At 40.3% G+C, this 21,232-nt stretch overlaps 1 protein-coding gene across 1 annotated transcript; it reads right to left on the bottom strand.

Moving 5' to 3' along the window:
- Positions 1–3,294: 3,294 nt before the first annotated feature.
- LOC110053846 (endoribonuclease Dicer-like) lies at positions 3,295–19,686 on the bottom strand. The gene is made up of 12 exons (XM_020760144.2): positions 19,129–19,686; positions 18,086–18,781; positions 16,781–16,990; positions 15,987–16,414; positions 15,431–15,600; positions 14,741–14,873; positions 13,998–14,213; positions 12,934–13,110; positions 10,494–12,527; positions 8,888–9,059; positions 8,368–8,440; positions 3,295–6,224 (listed from the first exon to the last, which is right to left on the bottom strand). Exons 1-12 carry the CDS (start codon positions 19,382–19,384, stop codon positions 6,074–6,076), a joined length of 4,716 nt encoding a protein of 1,571 aa, XP_020615803.2. The 5' UTR covers positions 19,385–19,686; the 3' UTR covers positions 3,295–6,073.
- Between the last annotated feature and the right edge of the window lie 1,546 nt (positions 19,687–21,232).

Genomic DNA, 21,232 nt, shown 5'->3' on the forward strand with positions numbered 1-21,232 from the left:
TATGGAAAGCGCGCTTTTTTACCTGATCATATTAGAACTACGGCTTTGTTGCCCTCTATGCGGTTTTAAATATATTACTAAATTATTGTATCAGTAAAGCAATGTTTTTTTTTTTTTGTTTAAGTAGTTTTGTTATGCGCTACTGGTTTAGTAGTAGAAATGGCGTTATAGAAATAAAGAGAATTATTATTATTACTTTTAGCGTCGACAAACTGATGCTGTTAGGCGCCATATTTGGATGCCTGGATCCAGTGTTGACGATTGGAGCGATACTCAGTTATAGATCACCGTTTGTAAGTATAAAAGAGGAATAAATTGTATTCATGCTTGCGTTATACCTAACGCTCGATATTAATACGACTTCTTTATTTCTTATCAAGTCAGCACCTTTTGACAAGAGAGAAGAAGCAATAAGAAGAGACAAGAAATGGCTGTTGGTAATAGTGATCACCTGACTCTCCTAAAGAGCTAAAAGGTACGTTATGGTTACGCTTAGTTGTCGGGCGGGTCGTAATACGGTAGCCCGCTGCTTTCTAGGCGTATTTAGGGCAATATGAACGGAAAAATGGCCCTTCTCGTTTACGTCTGGTAAACAGGCTATGTACAGGAAGCCTAGTGGCTTGGGAAAGGATGGGTTGGAAACATTCTTTCAATACTGACTGTCACGTTCTTGTTCTGCTCCCTGAGTTTCAAATAACCTTGTAACTAAAGCTTTAAAGTCAATCGTTAAAGCGCAGTTAATGGAGCGTGACGCTATTTACGTACAGTCACTAGCTTACTGTTGTTAAACGTAACGCAATAGAACTGTTACGCGTTAGAACATTATAGAAGTCTTTCTTGTCTAGTTTAAACAATATTCACAATAGCCTTTCACGTATACATGTTGCAACAACGTCCGGTTTAACTATATCATGCTTTTTGTATGGCTAGTCTTTTAAATAGCCCCATTCTTGTTTCGTTCAAGGCCGCATGGACTCTGTACGTTTCATGGTACACGATTTTATATTGGTTTAAACCTAGACATCAGTCTACCTATAAAAGAGGCTTAGCTTGGACTTTAGCATCATTCGCTCGTTATATCACTACTGTAACTTTTAGTTAGCCCTCGAAATTGTAACTCCCACCCTTCCCTCCCTTTGGAGGTTTATTGTTGTTGTTCATTAATATAAATAATAAACTGGGGTTCACCTCTCGTGCCACGCTATCGGTTAAGTCTTGCAGCGACTTCCCCAAGCTTCGTTTTCGCTAATTTAGTGGCGCTATTTAACGCTCTTTTATGCCTCTTCTTGTCCGATCCAGCACGTGCCGGCGGAGTCGGCTCGTAGTGCTGGGGAGATAAGTAAGGCTTGAGAACTGTCTACACTCTAGCACGATGCTGACCGGAGGTCAGCTCGTAGTGCCGTTTAGAGTTACGCTACTAGGACGCGCAAGCTTTTGGCCTCGCCGACTTGTCCGATCCAGTGCAGAATTAACCGCTGGGGAGATAAGTTTGGCATTTGGTCACGCAATGGAAGTTCGTCTGTCACGCCGATTGCGGAGCGGTGTTCCCCCCTTTACGCCATAGAACGCGTGTTTATTGCTTGTGTTTGTCGGGATAATTAAAGCATTACTCCCTAGGAACTGCAACATTAAAAAATATTTCCTTGGCCAACTCTCTCCCAGACATGGCGTTTGTTATTTCGCTATTCAGTCGGTCATGTTCCTTCCCGGCTACATACAATTCGTACTGTTATAATATTTCCTATGGCTGCGCATAAAAACCCTGGCGACTAGCAAAACAGATCTACTGTTAAACCAATAGCCTGCTGGTAACATCATTTGTGCAGTGGCAAAGTTTTCCTGGTAAGTCACACCGTCACGGGTGGGGTGTGAGTTAAGGCAATAATACCCTTGATGTAGTCTTTGGGCGGGGAGAGAGTGATAAGGCTTAACGTCATTGGGGAAAAACATCTTAAAGGTGACTCAAAGATGTGTGTTTCCTCCGATCTGAAGGACAAGTTAATTTAAACTACGTGAAACCGTTACCAATCCAACACTTTGCTAAATTGTCTTTGTTTACAGAAGCAAATTTCTTGCTGAGAAAAAAAAGAGAATCAAGTTGGTGCTGATTTTTGTATCTATTTTTTCAGAAGCTGTCCCAGTAGATGCCAAGGCAACCGAACTTAAGTTTTGGACCAAGAATGACAGACGTGTTAGAACAGCTTGCGTTACTGGTTAAGCGCGCGACCCAAAACTACGCAAAGCGTTGCGTGACTATCCGAAGACTCAACTTCTAACTCTTAAGAACTCTTTTGTTAAACAAAATACAAAAATAAAATAATACTAATACTAATACTAACACTGACACTGACACTGACACTGACACTGACACTGACACTGACACTGACACTGACACTGACACTGACACTAACACTGACACTAACACCAACAAACACTAACACTAACACTAACACTCACACTAGCACTAACACTAAAACTAACACTGATGATGATAATAATGAAAACAACGATAATTATAATGACATCAAAATAAATAAACAAACAATATACTCTTTCTTTGCTGTTTTGTTACCTGTTGTTTAGTTTCCCCTGCTGCAAAGTTTATAAATAAGTATTCCATTTTTTTCAGGTGTTCGTCCATCCTAAGTCAGGTAATTTTCAAGTAAACAATTTTGGCAGCCCATATCTTGTTTATCACGAGGAAGTGAAGACTTGCAAGGTTAATAAGTATTTCGTGTTTTCTCTTGACCGGCTGATGGGTAATTCATGTACTCCAACATGGTGTCTTTTTGCGACAAGTGTACATCCGGGACTGCAGCATGGTGTCAGTGTACTCATTGCATCTATTCTGTGGGGACAGTGTATCCGTAAACGTGGAGAAAGGTTAGTAGTTAATTGGTGTCCCCAATTAGTCTACAGAGGGTAAACACATTGACGCTTAAATAAAGGCTTTAAGACCGAGCGACCGACTGACTGACCTAATGAGACGTTACTTCCCATCGAATGTTCAGATCTTTGTTTAAGTGACAACCAACATCACCGTACCACAGTTTCTAACCGTGAGTTTCAAACTCAGAAATGTTTCTAGATCACCAATTTCGAGGTTGCGACTCGAACATTCGTTAACGAGCAGAAAAGAGAAAAAGTGGTTTGTTGATAAGAAAGCACAGCGCAGTTCTTGTGAATGAAATACAAACGTCTCATAGAAATATGTTGCCTTCTCACACGCATCAACTTGATAGGATATCGTGCTAACGTCAAAGGCGATAAAAAGAAAATGATTGACTAGCCATATATTGTGCTGCCTGAGGCGAAGTCAGCTTTTGTTTAATCAAAAAATACCGTCTTACATACGCTATTCACATAGCATACAATAGCTTTATTTGTACCCAACAATTGTTAGGAATAAATTGTACCAATTTAAAAATTATATAGAGTGCAGACTGCCCTTAATAACCATAAGGAGCTAAAAAGATAGGGCAGCCACACTTATGTGATTAATTGATAAATTAACACATTTTAGTTTAGTCAGGTTTACGGTTACCACCTATCACCATCTTCATCATCATCATCAGCGTCATCATTATTTTCGGCGATAATAATGATGGCGCCAACAATAAGTTGGTTCAAGAACTTTCCTTAAAATGACACTACCTTATCGGCAGAAAAATCTTACTTAAAACAAAAATAATAGACGTTAACTTTTCAGACTCTACGTTAAGATTAAGTATTTCCTCCACGACGAGCGAAATTCACTATACTCTGACCTTTAGAAAAAATGTTTTTTCAAACATTTTTCTCACCGTGAAAACCCTGTCCAATTTCGAATTAGGGCTAGTCAATTCCAATGAAAGCTCAGTACTAAGCAGTATTTTCGAAGAGAAATGTTTGCAAAGTGTTATTAACGTTTGAGTCTGTGCTGGAATGATATGCTACAAAGTGACCATTTCAGTCATAGCTACTGTGCAGTACTATCGAAGAGAAATGTTTGCAAGGTAGTATTAGCTTTTGAGGCTGTGCCTGAATGATATCTTAAGTGTGACCATCTCAGTCTTAGCTACTGGGTAGTGCCTCCCTATGAGGCCATTAGTTTTACCTTGCTTTGAAAACTAAAATTTAAATTACAGTGGAACCCCGTTAATACGGACACCAAGGGGACATGCCAAAATGTCCGTATTAACGGGGTGTCCGTATTAAGCGGGGTCCTCGGAAAAAAGTCAGGGACACGTGTTTTATCGATACAAACACTAAGGCCGACACTTGTACGGCGACAAAACGTTGTAATTGTACTGTAAATTACAAATCATTAACTGTATCACTCTCGGTGAAATTTTGCCTTTGCAACTAGAACCAGATAATGGTGAGGACAAAAAACGCCGTCGCCGTGCTAAAGGAAAGTCGAGTTATCGGCCACATTCCATATAACCTCGCAAACACCAAAAACCGCACTGGTATAGTCACCCATTTTATTTCAAAGCCCACTAATCGAGGATCAGTTGAAGTATGTGGAAACGCAGTTAATCGGGGTGGAGGCCTTGGTATGGAAATACCGTGTGTTTATATTTTTGATGGTCCTAGGAAGCACGTGGATTTACTTGAACAATTAATAGACGTTGGCAACAACCCAGCAATACGAACGGAGGCCGATGCTGATAGTGGCAAGCATAAGACGTCAAAGAGGAAGAAGGCTACAAGCAAGGACTGTAGCAAAAGACCAAGAAAGTGAAACTTTTGTGTAAGCGTATCAGGCAGAAAACTTGATATAAGGACTGCAGACTGGGTAATGCACCGGAAGAAAGAACTGGTCAAATGCGTCATGCTATTTTGACACAGTTTCATTTCGTAATAAAATTGTATTAACCCGCCGAAATCTGTCATAATTTGACCAGGGTACAAAATCTCTAATTAGCACATAATCCTGACAATGACAATAGACAATGCACAGATACAAACAGTGTCCGTAAAGCGGGGTTGACGATGTATAACGGTTTGTCGCTCGGGACACAGAAAAGTGTCCGTTGTCCGTATTAACGGGTGTCCGTAATAAGAGGGTTAATTTTAGAAAAAAAATATGAGCTTTTCGTCGGGGAAAACGAAACTGTCCGTAATATCGGGGTGTCCGTATTAAGCGGGTGTCCGTAGAGCGGAGTTCCACTGTATTATATTTTATCTCGGTTACAGTAGGGAGTGGGATGTGATAAACTTTACTAAATTGTTTCGATCTTTGTACGCAGGTGGCTACCCTTGCACGTGAAGTGAGAACAGAGCTGGACCGATTACTTGAAAGGAAGATAGAAAATACCAGCTTTGACCTTGCGAGCTGTGCGCAAGGAAGCAGGATTATTGATGCTATTGTGCAGCTGATATCCACTCGGTAACAATATGAGCCACGGATTTGATTATCAACATGTCAATCAAAATATCACCCATTCAAAGCTGAGGCTTGGGTTTCTAATGAACGTCTTTATGCTATAGAATCAAGAATCCATAGCATAGCTGGAGACTGGGGATTGATTATGATGAAGTTAGTGTAGTAGAAACTATAATAATAATAATAATAATAATAATAATAATAATAATAATAATAATAATAATAATAATAAAAAGTAAACTTGACTGCTTAATTTATGAGGTGCACTTCAACAAAGACACGTTCAGCTGATCTACTCAAGAGAATGTCGCTAAAAGTAATTTACAGTATAGTTTGCTTTTTAAACGTACCTCTCTAGAAGTTCTGTTGAACATTAGAGCTGTTCTAACCTGCGATCAGGGTTTTCTTTTTTTGTGGGGGGGGGGGGGGCGGGGGAGGGGGGCGGCGGAAGGGGAAAGAAAAAGAGAATGCTTGATCGCAGGTTAGAGAAGGCCATGCTGATATTATTTAGGAGCACGGTATTGTTTTCTCTTAATTTATCTTTTGAGTTGTGAACCAGAAATGTGCGCCGCTCAAAACGTTGGTGAGCGAGCGAGTACAGACTTATTTTAGAAGAAGTTCTTTGTGTTTCTGGCTGAAAGTCTCCTGTCGGCGCAGTATCTCTCAGGCCAGTACTCAGTCGATTGGTTCATTCATGCCCGTCTATTTCGAAGTGCTTCTTTCGAAGGCCTGCACTGCCAACTTGGCAGCGGTAGCTTTGGCGATTCTATAGTTGGTGCCTTTACCAACAAACTCTCCCCAGCGCACCTTCAGAGTACATCCGATTTTTCCGTTGGATAATGGTATTGCTTTGCTGAGATAACGAAAGAAAACAAATCCAGATTAGCATAACAACAACTGTTTGGTGTCATTTAAAGAGAGAATATCACGCTCATGTGCATGCCCGCCGCTACGGTGTCTAGAAGAAATCCTTTGGGTCAAAACTAAATTCGCTTGGACATCAAAAGAATCACAACTTTATTTAACGTGGTCGATACTCTTAGCTACAAGCTAGTTTTCAGGTATGCCATTATTTATTTGCTAAAAAAAAATACTAAAAAAAAACAAAAAAATAAATAACTTTGTATAAAAACCTTAAAACTAATTAGTTTTAAGGATAAGATAATTAATGTATGGTGCAAATAGATGTAATTATATGTTTTATTCAATTGGATTCTTTAGATTCTCATAAGAATCTGAAGAATCCAATTGAATAAAACATATAATTACATCTATTTGCACCATACATTAATTATCAAAGTCTAACTTCTTGATTTCCTTGACAAATAATTTGTATTCCTTAAGGCGGGGGTCTACCCGAATTTAAGTGAAATTTTAGAAGTTTAAAGAGGGATTAAAAGGAAAAAAAGTTTTGGAACACCATCAGACAGTTGAACGCCCCTGAAAGGGCACCCCAGGTTGCTGGACAACTGTTTGGTGTACGTCTACCAATTTTTAACTTCAAATTCTAAGTTTAAAACAACATCAAATCTTCAAAATTTCCTATTTCCATCAATTTAACTATTCTTTTGAGAAAAACTATTTATCCCCAAATATACCCAAACATCGACGAAAAATTTGCAAAACAGTCCAAAACGTAGATATGTGGGATGAGCAGAGAGACTTGTGACCGCTTGAAACGTGAACGAGATATTTGCGTTAAGTCCATAATACCCAGTCAAAATACGGCCCTCATGTTAACCCTCGCCTTGAGTAATCTTGTTTCGTAAGAAAGGTTATTCCATAATTTTGCGGCAGTGTATCTCCATGATCTTAAACAATGCCTAGTTAAATTAACTTTAGGCAATTGAACAGTATTATCAACTCGAAGGTTGTACGTAGATGATCTTTTCTTAACCAGCTGACTAATAGTTGTTGGAACATTGCTAGTATTTAATACCTTTTATACAGTTGTGCAAATCTTAGCATTTATTTGATTTTCTTAAGTGGCTAATCTTAATCTCTGTAGTAGTGTAGCGTAAAGTAAGTAATATATAATCAGAAAAAAACGCATCGCAATGCTCTTTCATTAACTGAACTTTTTCTAATTTGGCCCCGCATCTCTTACTGCAATGATTCCACACTTCTAAACAATAATTTAAATTTGACAATATGAACGAAAACTAGATATATTTCTTAGTTTCGAGTGACACTTTCCTACATATGCCACGAGTAGGATTTTCAAATTTCAACTTATTATCAACTGTTACTCATAATAATCCTATTTGACTACGTAATGGTAAGGTGGTATTGTCACATGTAAAGTTCACTTCATCAGCCGTTGCTTTTCACATACCAATTCAACGGTCTATACTCATGAGATCAGAATTTATTGCCTCTTCAACCAATTAATAATCGCTGTCAATCTGTTGAATTTTATTCCTTGTATTTGGTAATCTGTCGGTCTGATCGCACTTTTTGTGACTTAAGATCGCTGTGTTATCTGTTGGAAGTTTTTTACTTAAGCGAAAAAAGTGGTTAACTTACTAAAAAAATTCGTTTTCTCTATGAAGTCTGGAAAGCGACGTTGTGGAAGACCGGCGACTGGGCGCTCTCTCAAGTCGTTTGAAGCAAATAAACTCAGCAGATCAGTATGATGTGGATCTAGAAGTTGTGTGTGGCTCTCGAAAATAATTCATCAGACGTGGAAATTCTTAAATTAAAAAGAACACAGACTCCAAAGAGAAGCAGTCGATTCCAGCAGCTGATCTACGCTCTTAAATTTATATCTTGTTTCAGTTCGCTCGTGAAATTATAATTTTCAACGCGCACTGTTAAAATTCTCAATTTTCACGTGTATATTCCCGACGGGAGTTACGTCGCTTCCGATTGGTTTATAAATGATAGACTTGAATTGACGTTAGTTAGGGCGTGCACATGCGCGATACCGTGATACCTTCCCTTAAAAGAAATGTGGCTGATTAGTGACGTTTATCGAAATTATCAATGACACTCACCTGAAGTTCCGTTCATTGTCTTCTTCATAGACGCGTCTTACCGGATTGATTGGTATATGCACTGAATAGTGATCTGAAACAAAAGCAACACCCTTAGTTACGTTCAAATGTACCAGCACTCGAGCACAAGGATTTGAAACTCGTCTCAGTTGGAATCGTCGGAAATCTCTGGTTTCCTTTGTATGACCTTTAAGCTGTCTGCAACAGATGGTTGGAAATTCTCTGGAATACGTAGACTGCTTACAATCCCCTTGTGGGTAGTCACCAATTCGGTGATACTGGAGCGAGGAGGATGAACGGGAGGATTTTGTGCGAAGAGCCTTTCTTTTCTCCGGCCTCTTCCCATGTCCCCCTCGGCTCGTTCGCTTAACGTTTCGGATTGCTAGTGGTCTACTGAAATACTTGTTTCTGATCAGATTGTTATGACCAGGACTTTTCAAAGGCTGCTACGAACAGTGGTCTGTTGCTGAGTGCTATGGATTTATTTCGGAAACTTTCAGTACGCTAGGATTTAACTTACCGATGTAAGGTCTCATCATACGGTAATATACGTCCCAGATCTTCGTGAAATCCATACCGCTGTCCAAAAATACTGCGCCAGCCACAGACTCGAAGATATCACCCAGGACCTTGGGAGCGTCGTATCCTTCCTCGTCTTGTTCAGACACAATAATAAACGGATCTGCAGTGACCTGAAAGGCAAAAGCAATTCACGTCGGCGTTCAGTAGTCCCACTGCATGCGACATTAAAGCACAAGCTAGCTGAAATATGACAGCTGAGCGGTTAGCTCAGTTCTTCGAGCACCCGACTACCGTGCGGGAGGTCGCGGTTTCAAGCCCCGACCGGACCAACACTCATATGTAAATAATTGAGGTGAAAGTACTGCCTTTGTAATTACATCTGCAAACGATTTGACTTTGTAGTTTTCTCGGATAAGGACGGTGAACGCAGGTCTCGTCTCACAACACTTATTCCCTATAATCTGTAGAACGTTTAAGAGCCCACACACTGTTCACAAAAAGAGTAGGTGACGTAGTTCCCGGTGTGGTGGTCTACCTCTGGGCGCTTTCTATTCAAACAAAAATTTCGAGATTTCCGGTTCAAAATTGAATGGAACGGGCAAAGTTCTGGGGAAAGTTTCGAAATTTAGGAATACGTTTTACGTGCACCCTTTGATCGCATTTCCAGAATTATCGAAACATTCGCGAAAGATGTCGGTTTTAGTCTCCCTACCGAGCGTGAGGTCACGTGGACAAGCGAAAAAAACAATAACGGGGGAAGAAGCATCTCCAGCAGATCAGTGCACGTGACCTCGAATTCTGTGAGGTGGTCGGACGCGTTCTGTTCCACCAGCGAAAATTTCGAAAATTTGTAACGGTGATTTTTGTTGAATGGAAAGCGCCCTCTATCTCTCATTGATGGTATGGTTAGTAAATGCTCGGAGATATTAGCTGCATAAGCCCCTCTAAAATCCGAGGGTAAATAAAGTTGAGGTATTTATGCATGATGCATGAGCGGGTGTCTAAATGCTGAGACCACAGTTGCACCCTGAAGACACACAAAGAATGCGGTACTTTTCACAAAAGTATAAAGCACATTAAAGATAATTCACATATCGGCGTCACAGACGGTGCACACGGCCTGTATATCTAGGTTTCCACCTAGATTCCAAGTGACAAGTCCGGCTGCATCGCAGGCTAACATACCTTGACTCATGTGAAGTATATATGAAATAATTCATATTTGAACTGCGGTTGTAGATGAAAGTGAAGAATGATCATCGCAGTAAATTTTCTCCAATTTAAGCAACTGGAAAGAAGAAGCCTGAAAAAGAAAATCAGGGCTTCAAATTTGGAGAAAATTCAATTCACTACTCACGGGAAGATATGAACTCAATTAATTGACCTCGCTCCCAATGTGTGGCTTCATAGCTCAGTTGGTAGAGCATCGCACCAGTATCGCGGAGGACACGGGTTCGAATCCCGTCGAAGCCCTGATTTTTTTCAGGCTTCTTCTTTCCAATTGCTTAAATTGGAGAAAATTTACTGCGATGATCATTCTTCACTTTCATAGCTTGACTCAAGTAAACCTGTCACCAGGTAAAGGAAGAGCACAAAAGTTCTACCTCATGATCATGTCTCCTCTCTTCAGTCTCATCTTCCACTTTGGTGATAAAATTTTCGATGGTTTTGAACCACATCGGTGACATCTGCTTCAGATACTTGTTATATTTGTATTTCACGGCAATGGCTGCAAAGATGTTGTTATTAACCAAGGCCTGGCGGATGTCCGTCAACTCACCGGGGGACAATTTGGCCTGACGGAAGTACAAGTGCTGCGTGACGAGGAAGTCTAATATAGCGTCTCCAAGGAACTCTAGTCTCTGATAACATGGCGTGAAGCGATTAGCATGGTACGAGGAGTGTGTTAGAGCCTCTAGAAGATACAGCTTTGAACTGAAAGTATAACGAAGGGAGTCTCTTTCAAAGTTCTCCAACCCAGAAACCATGCGTGAAACCATGCGTGAAACCATATCTTCAGTGTCTCGAGCTACAGTTTCATCTGATCCACAGGACCAAAATCTCGCGTAACAACCCGCCTTGCAATTCTCCGCATACCTGAAAAGGTTGTCGTCATCGAAATTTTCGGGAAGAACCTTAAGACCAAGGAACTTCATGAAGCGCAGCGCCCCAAGATACCCACATGAGATCAGATAAGCTCCAATGAGGGCCTCAATGCTGTCAGCAACTGACTTGTCTGCTATCACCTGAGTGTTGTACTCGACTGCTTTCATATCAGCTCCATCAGATCCACCTCCACTAGCAACATCGACTTCCATTTCCTCATCTGCAGCACCGGAAGTATCGTTGTCGCTTTCCATGGGTTTGTCACGTGAGCCAGTGATGGCTTCGGGTGGAATTTCATTGATCTGCCAGCCCGTGGGGCACCAGTTGTCATGAGCGAGCTGGATGCACTGTTGATATCCCGCTAATGATTTCTTGAGCGCCGCGCGGAACAGCGCCAGATTGCTGATCTGGTTTTTCTTCCGCCGGGTCAATTTCCCCTCGTCTTTGTCTTGGTAGGTCCAGAAAAGGTGAAGCGACACCGCCAGCTTCAAGAACGCGTCTCCGAGCATCTCGAGCCTCACCAAATCAAATGCGTCTCCACTGTGGGTGGTGGTCAGTGCTTTAAGTACCAGGGCCGAGTCGGGATTATCAGGCTCACGACTACAACGAAACAAATACTTCAGATCTGAAATCAGCTCTGGAGACTCCTCCAAATCATTATCGTCGTCATTGTCATCGTCATTGTCATCGTCAAAATCATCATTATCGTCATCGTATTCATCATCATCTATGGACATCTCCGCGGTAGCACTGTTTTTATGAAGGCGGAGTAAACTCTTCTCATCATTACCACCCTCAGCACCAATGGGAGGCAGTTTGGATTCGTCTGTGTTGTCACTCACTCCTGCGATCATGCACTTAACGTCACTGACAAGCAAAAAAGCGTTCACACGGTGAAGAATAGATGGCAGCATCAAGGCCACACTGAGAATGGACGCACGCATAGGCACCGCTTCACACAACTCTGGAACAAGGCAAATGACAGGATGCTTCATCTTGGACGTTGGTTTTCTGTCCCATAAAAAATTCACTCCGCCGGAAATGTCCCTAACTTCAATGAGAGGCTGATCCTGGATTTTAATGCTTTTGCCATAGCGCTGCCGGAAGTACCTTTCGTAAGATTTTGCTTTGGATTGATCTGGGAAGGGAGACAATGGAGAGAGATCAGGACGCACGTTCAGAACAGCAAACCTCTGCAGCCTCTGCTGCGGATCCACGTAATTCTTTGTGACCACACTGTCCTCGCCAATAGCATGATTAACGCATCTTTCATACGCATCTTTCATACCTTGATAGTCCAACTCACGCCCAGTATTCTTCATCAGAACAATGAAGTAACCGTCTCCCTTACCACCTTCATGTTTGGCTTTTAACTCCACTGGTTTACAGAGAATGTGGCTGAACAAGAAGCAATGGAATTTCTTAACAGTTTCCAGGTGTTTTTCGGTGAGCTTTGCTGGTAACGGTGACTTGTGATTACTCAGAGAAACTGTTAATTCTCCATAATCCGGGTACAGTTTAAATGGTCGTACCTGTAGATTGAAAGAAAGTCAGCAATTAAGCGTCATGAGAGAGACTTCAAAGTTAGAAATGCGCAGCATAAAAACAGATCATTAGAGTAATGCTTAGCGGCTTTCATTGGAATGGTAACACTTCTGGACGTCAACCACAGACATGAGAAGTTCGCGTCAGCAACGTAAAAGTTCAAACTGTTTTGTACAACAAAATACACAGCGCAACGTTCTTAACCTCTGATCAGAATCTTATCCGGGAAAAGAGGGCCATTGTTGTACCCCCCCCCCCTCCCTCCTTCGCCGTCTTTCTTCTTCGTTTTTCCTCTTATAACGCCTGAGCGCAGACTAGAAAGCACTGCTTCCTGTATTTGATTTCGTCCGATTTTGTCAGACTCCCAAAACGGTAGGCTGATATCATACTAACCGCTGGAAGTGGAGAATTTGTTAACAAGCCAAACATGTTGCAGCAGTCGTCTGTGAAACATCGTTTGCTCACATCAAGATCTTTCTGGTTCGTTAGTTTAACGATACGTATCCTGATGACCGTGAGGTACTGGGGCTGTTTGCAATGAGCCAAGCTGTCAATGAATGCCTCAGGGACCTGGGTCAATGGAAAAACAATACCTTTCAGGAACTCCTCACATCATACTCTTATACCAGATCAGAGTGGATTTCTAATAAACTGTAAACACCAAGACCACAAAATTACATCTGGCACAGCACACCAATGACGTTTATGCGAATCCATGCAATCGGTGTTAAGCGGAAAAGCGTACCACTGGGGATTAGCGCGGGAAACACGAAACAGCTCCAAGGTGCGGGAAAGCGATTCTGGTATTTATTGTGACTGGGTTTCGAGCTCACTATAGGAAGTGTTTGGAGCTCTTAGGAAACGAGAAACAAACAACAACAACAAAAAGGGTTCCATGCTTACTTCATTTAGCCACAGACAAAACAGTCATTTTATAATTAAGTGTTTGCTACCCAATCACTAATTTGGCTTCAATTTTTTTTACCTTTCGTGTGAGGCATTTGACTTCTTCGAAACTAGTTTTAAAGTAGTTCATTTCCGGTACCTTTGTTTGCCTATAAGAATCATCTCACATTATGCTCTAGTATGGCGACTTATCAATTCACTTTTTAATTCGAACCGAGTCATGTAAGTTAAGAGACTAAAATGCGCGCTTTTAGCTAGTAATTCACTATTGCCGGTAGTCTCCCTCGCAGCCGTTTCTTGTCTCGTAACGCAACGCTCCTCCACACAAACGACCGTTTTTTGGGGAAGAGCGTTGCGTGACGAGACTAAAAACGGCTGCGAGGGAGACTATATTGCCGGTGGCGGAGAAGAAAACTGGTTTTTCAATTTGTTATTGCCCAAAGCACCTGGGGGACAATTATTAAACTGGACTTAATCTGATTGATATGGAAGTTCTGATCCCTTAAAACAAACAAACAAACAAACAGTATCCAAAGTGGACGAGAGCTCACCTTCCTCTCATAGATTCGCTTTCGTTTCTTTGTTCCTGCTTTGGTCTTTTTTCCTACACCGGATGCAGCGTTTTCTTCCTCTAACTCGCTTTCCTCGTCTGATAAGCTGCGGACTGGTAACAAGTCGTCATTAAGCTCTCCTATGCTGTGAAGCTCTTTACATGCCTCGTAGGCTGCAGCCATCCTAGCAAGGTCCTTACGCGGCATTGGAAGACCCTGTTGAATGCCAAGACAGGATAATTAAGCTTTCAACTCAAAACGAAGGTAACGTTCCCATATCCGAAGTTTTTATGACATGAAAAGAACACCTTAGTAATGCCAAAGGAAAATTTGAAATTCTGAAATTCTGAATAAAGTTCATGCATGAAAGCTGGGGTACAAACGATGGCGTGAGCTTGAGCTCACCTTGAAAGGTATTTATTTATTTATGTATTTCACAAATTATTTCACAAATTATTCTCACTAAACTGAAGGATGATACAATATTTTCAATACCTCACAATGCCAGCACTAAATGTACACCATAAATGTCAGCTTTCAAGCCAAAGTATTTGTTGTCGATCAGTGAGACGTAAAAAGTTATGCCTCCAGTATGCTCATGAAACTAAGGATATTCCCCGTGTTACATAGCCCTGTCAGAAGACAGCATTGGTAGCTTGATTAAGTCATAGTTAGTAGAGGAGTAGTAGTAGAGGTCTCCTCTACTAACTATGACTGAGACAAGCAAAAGACTTTGTACTCACAATTTTAGCTCTACGCAATTGGCAGTTTGTGGGCATTTCTAATTTACACCTGTAAACATTTTTTCCAATTTCCTCGACCTTAAACACCGGCGTTGGATGAGTGAACCTGTCACCTGGTAGCTTGGCACAGTACCTAGCAAAAAGCCACAAAAGCAAAGACATTAGTGACAAATTTCGTTTCAAACATTAAGCAAATATGTAGAGAATTTAACCTTGGAAATTTGGGTTGTGCCTGGTGGTGAAAATGGAAGTTGATTACAGTAGAAGGTTTGGCTAACTTGGTTAATTTTACTTTGATAGGAAATGCAGGTACGGAGATGCAACTAAACAGCCTTGAAAGTGAAAGTCAAGAATGTGACTACATGGTGAAAGAATGTTGTGGCATTATCTGCTACAATATGTAAAGAGCATCTTCTGTATAACTACTTGTTCTTTTCCCAGAGGTCAAAAGCACCACGTCTTCTTTCCAAATACTGGATATAGAGGCACTCATAATTAAGTAAAATCGGAGCTAAGAGATTCTCTCTTTCACTTAGGTTCTGGTTACAAGAATTCGCTTGAATAAAACAAGGTTCTAGATCACGCAAGTTACAGCACATCTAAATAATGAGGTAAGCATTCATTTAAATTAATCAAAAGATTTTCTTTCACTTAACTACCAAGTAAACATAAGAAGAATGTTATTGCTACCTGGATAACAGAGGAATGCTACTACTCATAGTAAGTCTTGCTCCTCGTCCATTCTCTGGTATGTATGGAGGTAAGAAATCTGTATCAACAGCCTCATCACACTCTTCTTCAGTAGGTTCAGTCCGATCATGGCACATCTTTGACAGGAAATCTTCAAAATCATGCATAATCTGAGGAAAAAATAGTTTCCTCTCATATTGAGTACTTGCTTTGTCCTCAAAATGGACAAAACTGTTAAAATACTTTATTCAAGACACCACACTTGTGTTCAATTATTTAAAGTCTGCGTTACTTTTGGCCTTATGTGCTAAGACATGTGATAAAATTTTATTCATCATCTATTCCCTTCCCTTCCCTTCCCTTCCCTTTCCTTCCCTTCCCGTTTCTTCCCTCTTTCCTTCCTTCCTTCCTTCCTTCCTCCCTCCCTCCCTTCTTCCCTGTTTCCCTCCCTCCCTTCTTGTTATTTTGATGTCTTAATAATTTGTTCTCAGCATTAACAATGTATTTCTTTACAAATTATTCTCTTTTGAAAATACACGTATATCAGGAAGATTACCGCCAGTTCAGATTTCTTTTCCACTTGCTCTTCTCTGTCTACAAGGATATAATAGCTGGAATCTTTGGCACGGGCTCTGCCCTTCGACTGCACATAGGAGCGGAAACTCTTTGGGAAATCAAAACGACAAACAACATTACATTTGGGAATATCCAATCCCTCCTCCACAACGCAAGTTGCAATCAACAGGTTGAATTTATGTCTTCTGAATTGGCGTAGGACTTCTTCTTGCGTCTTGAAGTCCATTTCTGCTTCATTGGAGTAATTAACCTTTCCGCCAGTGCCGTGACCAGTGACAAACTTGCTTTTGATAAAGGTAAGCTCAGGATCATGTTCAGCGAAAATGTTAATCTGCTCACTGAGGACCAAAGCTGTGTATCTTCTTTCCACAAATACAATGCCACAGAGCTTATGTGCTTGGTCAGTTTCTGTACGTCAATGATAAAATTACGATTGAAAAAGTGATATAGAGGATATGAACACTCAAATGTTAAAAAAACTTATCAAACAAATATAAATATCACTACTTAAAGGGCATATACCACATCTGGTCTCACAGGAAACCAATTAACAGCTTTAAATTTCATAACTAATTTTCTCTGCTTCCCGTATGATTTAGTTTAAAAAGATAATGAAAACAGAATTAAATAAACACTTGAGTAAAGATAAACAGGCATATGTAAATAAATACTTAATTCATAAAAAAAATAAAATTGAAAAAAATACAAAATATTAATACTAAAGTGTAATTAAAAATTTAAATAAAAAAATTGCCAACTGGAGTTCATTCTCACCATATTTTGAATTCCTGTCTCCTTTTAAAACACTTAATAACTTTTGCAACTTGGGTGTGATGAAACACTGTCCATTGCTGTCAGGGTCAGTACTGTCGGTGCAGGGTGATGTAAAATTGTGATATACGCTTTGCAGCTCTCTCAGCTTAGTTGCACTAAACTCACAAAACAGCTGTCCCTTTTCGCTGACTTGAAACATACATGCCCTGTCTAAAACAAATAAACAAAAATAATCAGACTTTTTTTATGTACACACACAAGTGGTCACCTTTTGTATACGCAGTTCCCGGATTTATTTCTGGTTAAGGTGTAAGAGTTAGCTAGAGTTTAACTAGTGTGAGACAAACGATAAGAGAAATTTTTTGATACTTTTATATATATGTTTTCTTGTCCATTATACAATGTTACTTTATGCATTTGCTCATTTGTAGGATCAGTCAGAGAACAATAATTATCACTCACACAGAGTGCAAAACTCAAGGTGAACACTGTCACGTGACCTTTAGCTTTTTCACACGTCTTATGTTGCGCATGAGCAGGAGTTAAGTTTTGAAGGACCTCGTTGGTTAGACCAGAACTGAAGATGTACACAGGACTTACTGTTCAATTGAATACTAATGTCCTGTTGAACTGAACTTTCCTGTGGAATGTTGATGTGACAGACATGATCATAACCCTCTTTGGAGAGCTCTGGACAACTGTGCAGGAGGTTGCAGGTTCAAACCCCAGCTAGACCAAAACTCAGTGTTTTTAAATGACTAAGGGGAAAGTGCTGCCTTTGTATTGAAATCTGCAAATGGCTAGACTTTCTAGTCTTCTCAGATAAGGAGGATAAAGCACAGTTATTTATTTGCCATCTTCATAATATAATTACAACATGTTTCACCAAAGTTAGTGGCAAGGAGACCTCAAGAAACCACCACATGTAGGCTTATTAGGAGTTCCCATCTCACAACACTTATTCCCAACAATCTGTGAGATGTTAAAGAATCCACACACTGTTGGAAAGAGGAGGGGAAATAATCCCCAGTTTGATAGTCTATCTCTGTCTCTGATTTTGTTTGTCTTTTGCATTTATGGGTGGGTTGGGTGGGTGGCTCACACAGAGATCAAATATGGACTGCTAGCAGTTGCCAGTGGCGCCTTCACACACTGAAGTCCGATCTTATCCCACATAAGAACTGTAAACAACCATGAGACTATATGTGATACGTATGGTATAGAAATACATAACCATTACAATTTGGTACTAAATATATTACAAAATTAAAAGTTTAAATGCTAGATTTCATACATGCATCATACCTAGATCCTTGATTAAGTATCCAGCTACTCTATTGCATGCCCAAGGACCAAGCTCTCCTAATGTCTCCTGGCATTCCCTCAGAGCAAACTTTGCATATGAGAGTGCATTCCACAAAGGTCCTGCACGTGACACCCTGGAGTCCTGAAGGAAGTCCAGTCCTGGGGCTAAAACATCTTGAAGTTTTTGAATTAAGATGCGTGAATCATCCATCATGTCATCATTTGAATATGTCAAAACTTCTTCTCTTGGCTTGGCAGCAAACCTCTCAACCTCTTCATCTTGGCTGGTCTCACATGTTGACCTTAAGGTACATTCCAACTCTCGTATTTCAGATTCTAGTAAATTCCCCAAATCTTTTACTTTTTTGTTCACCACAGAAGCTGTTAACCCCATGATCTTGGGATGATCAGCTGTTTTGCCATCAAATACCTGCATTATCTGCCTGTATGGATGCTTTTTTTTAGCATGGTGGCATTCATCAAAAATAAGCAGATTCACTTGTGAAAGTTGAATGTAACTATGATTCAGAAGATCAAGAAATATCTGTGCAGTCATGACCAAAACGTTGTTTTCATTGAACTCTTTTTCCCATTCACTTTCGTTCCAGAAGTCCACTCCCATCTCTCCAACATAATGCTTCACCTTCAAATCCGTGTGTTTGTCAATGACTTTGGCTTGTTGGCTGGTTAAAGAGACTGTGAAGAAAACAATAACAGCTTATAAAACTCCTACCTCCAAAAATATTAAAAAGGACGTAGAGCAATCATTAATTATTGAAACATAGGAACTTATCCTCAGAACGGAGATGCATGGAACCGGTGTACGTGGCTACAAGCTCAGTATCGGATATGCCTGTAAACCCAAAATATGTTCATCTGCTGCCGCCGAGAACGCCTAACCCACATCCCTTACACGTACCCCTTCCCTGGCCGTATTACAGTGCTAATTGAGGACCCTTCTGTAACCCACTTTAAGTGACGTTGGCAAAATAAATCCTAATTTTCAAAAAAAAAAAAAAAAAAATACAGAAAGATTCTCAAACCTGTATTTACAAGAAAGAAGGTTCTTTTCCCGCCATTTTTGTACGTCGCTCTGACTTGGTGCGCCATTTCCTTTATCAGCATGACACTGATGAATGTCTTCCCAGTGCCTGTTCCCAGGCAAACAATTGTGTTTCTTTCCTTAGCTCGTTCTAGGAGTTCTACTTGATACGGGCGCGGGGCCATGCTCACTTGCGGTTCGACTTCTGCTTCGCTTTCGGAAGATTCTGAACTTTCTTCGGTTTCTCCCTCTTTCATGGTGGTTACTTGTTCTAATTTCTATGGAGGGATGGAGTAGGCTTTCGCGTTCCCAGCTCAAAGGTCGGGACGAAGTTCAGATCAACAAGGAAACCACGATAATCAGGCTTCGAGGTGTTTTTGCATATCGTGGACGCAAGGGTCGGTGTCAAATCCTTTAAGCAACCACAGCTGTCGGAAAGTTTTTCTTTCTCATCTCCCAAATCAGCAAAAAGTATTTTCTTTTGTTTTGAAGGAGCGAGATGACATACCACGTCCAGAAAAAAAGCGCTTCGCTAAGCTAAAATGTCAAGAAAAATATGACGTAACTGTTTCCGAGAATTTATAAGTCGATTGTCTTGTACTTCCGAGAAACCCTATGGATGAATAACTCCAATTGTAAAACATAGGCACGCAAGGCGTGCAAGAGTTATTTTTCTCTGTGAAGTTTTGGAGATAGAAACATTCATGGTACAGTAATGATTTGGTTAATTTGACAAGTTTTTTTGGTTACGATGTTACATCGGTCATGGTAAGATAGCTAAATAGTAAGCCATAAAATGTTTGACTGAACAAACTACAGTAATCTGACACGTTTCCAGATTAATGTAGATACCATCTTATTTTCTAACAGGCAATTTGATTCGCTCTTTGATACAACCCGCACTGTGATTGGTGTGACACGCGCACATGCATAACTCCCTAGCTCACCGATCACATAACCCTTCCAAACCCCAAGAGAAATTTTTGCTCAAAAATACTCAAGTTAATTTAGAAACTTTTTCGCATTTTATACAAGTCGTAAGTTTACCTTTTTACACAGCACAACACAACACAACACAACACAACTTCACCGAAACTAGAAAGAAAGAGAAAAAAAACCTCTGACACGCTGAAAGTCTGATTTAATTAAATGCACTTTAACTTGGTGCCACGCAGTCTTCAAAGAACATTTGAACAGTTTTCATACTTTTTACCTTTAAAAATATCGGACTGAAATGAATGTCGTCAAATAAAACTATTAAACTGCTACTGCAGAGACGTAAAAACCGTCCAGAAACGAAACCTTCTTTTTTGTTTAATATCCTGGAAACAATAGCCGATAACTTGTCAGCTCTAATTGAATTTACTCCCATATAAAAAACAAAAGTGTTAAGTTACCATTTGTTACTAAAGATAGCAAACATCTCGTGGGAAAGAGTGGTGACGATTCGTCAGCTCTAATTGAATTTACTCCCTTGTGAAAAACAAGAGTGTCAAATTATACTTTGTAACTAAAAAACAAAAATGTCTCGTTATATTTGCATGCAACAAGAACAAAGCAATTGCTACCCGCACTTAATATTGTAAACGTGAGAACTGTTTCAAATCTAAAGTCTCGTCCCCTCTAAAACATGTCCTAAGAACTAGACGCGACGATTCGTGACCTCTAATTGAATTTATTCCTTGTGAAAAACAAAAGTATCAAATTACCTTTGTAACTAAAAATAAAAATATCTCGTTGCATTTGCATACTACTAACTCACGAACTGTTCCAAACCTCAAGGCTCATCTCGTTCATTTAACTAAAATCCTCGGCCTAACCAACAGAAAATGTCGAAGTAAACCCAGTATATGAATACTTCCTCCTCTTTTATGGAAGAATAAATATGGCCGTTCTGAACTCTATCGGGATCAAATCTTCACGCATACCATTTACCTTTACAACAAGAAATTTGATTGGCTGTTTATAGTAGATCCAATCTGATTGGTGTGACATACATACATCTCTCACTCACTCACTCACTCACTCACTCACTCACTCACTCACTCACTCACTCACTCACTCACTCACTCACCCATTGACCCGTCCATAACATACCCGACGCG

The sequence above is a fragment of the Orbicella faveolata genome, unplaced genomic scaffold (genome assembly GCF_042242905.1).
Source record: "Orbicella faveolata isolate gen_17 unplaced genomic scaffold, um_ofav_v1 contig_36, whole genome shotgun sequence".
Classification (NCBI taxonomy): domain Eukaryota; kingdom Metazoa; phylum Cnidaria; class Anthozoa; order Scleractinia; family Merulinidae; genus Orbicella; species Orbicella faveolata.

What these genes read in the sequence shown, in the direction of transcription:
- LOC110053846 (XM_020760144.2), bottom strand. Translation starts at nt 19,384, where the DNA reads ATGAAAGAGGGAGAAACCGAAGAAAGTTCAGAATCTTCCGAAAGCGAA. An exon ending in CTTCTTTCTTGTAAATACAG is followed by an intron (nt 18,782 to 19,128) that starts GTTTGAGAATCT and finishes TTTTCTTCACAG; the next exon opens with TCTCTTTAACCAGCCAACAA. An exon ending in AATTGCGTAGAGCTAAAATT is followed by an intron (nt 14,214 to 14,740) that starts GTGAGTACAAAG and finishes GGCATTCAACAG; the next exon opens with GGTCTTCCAATGCCGCGTAA.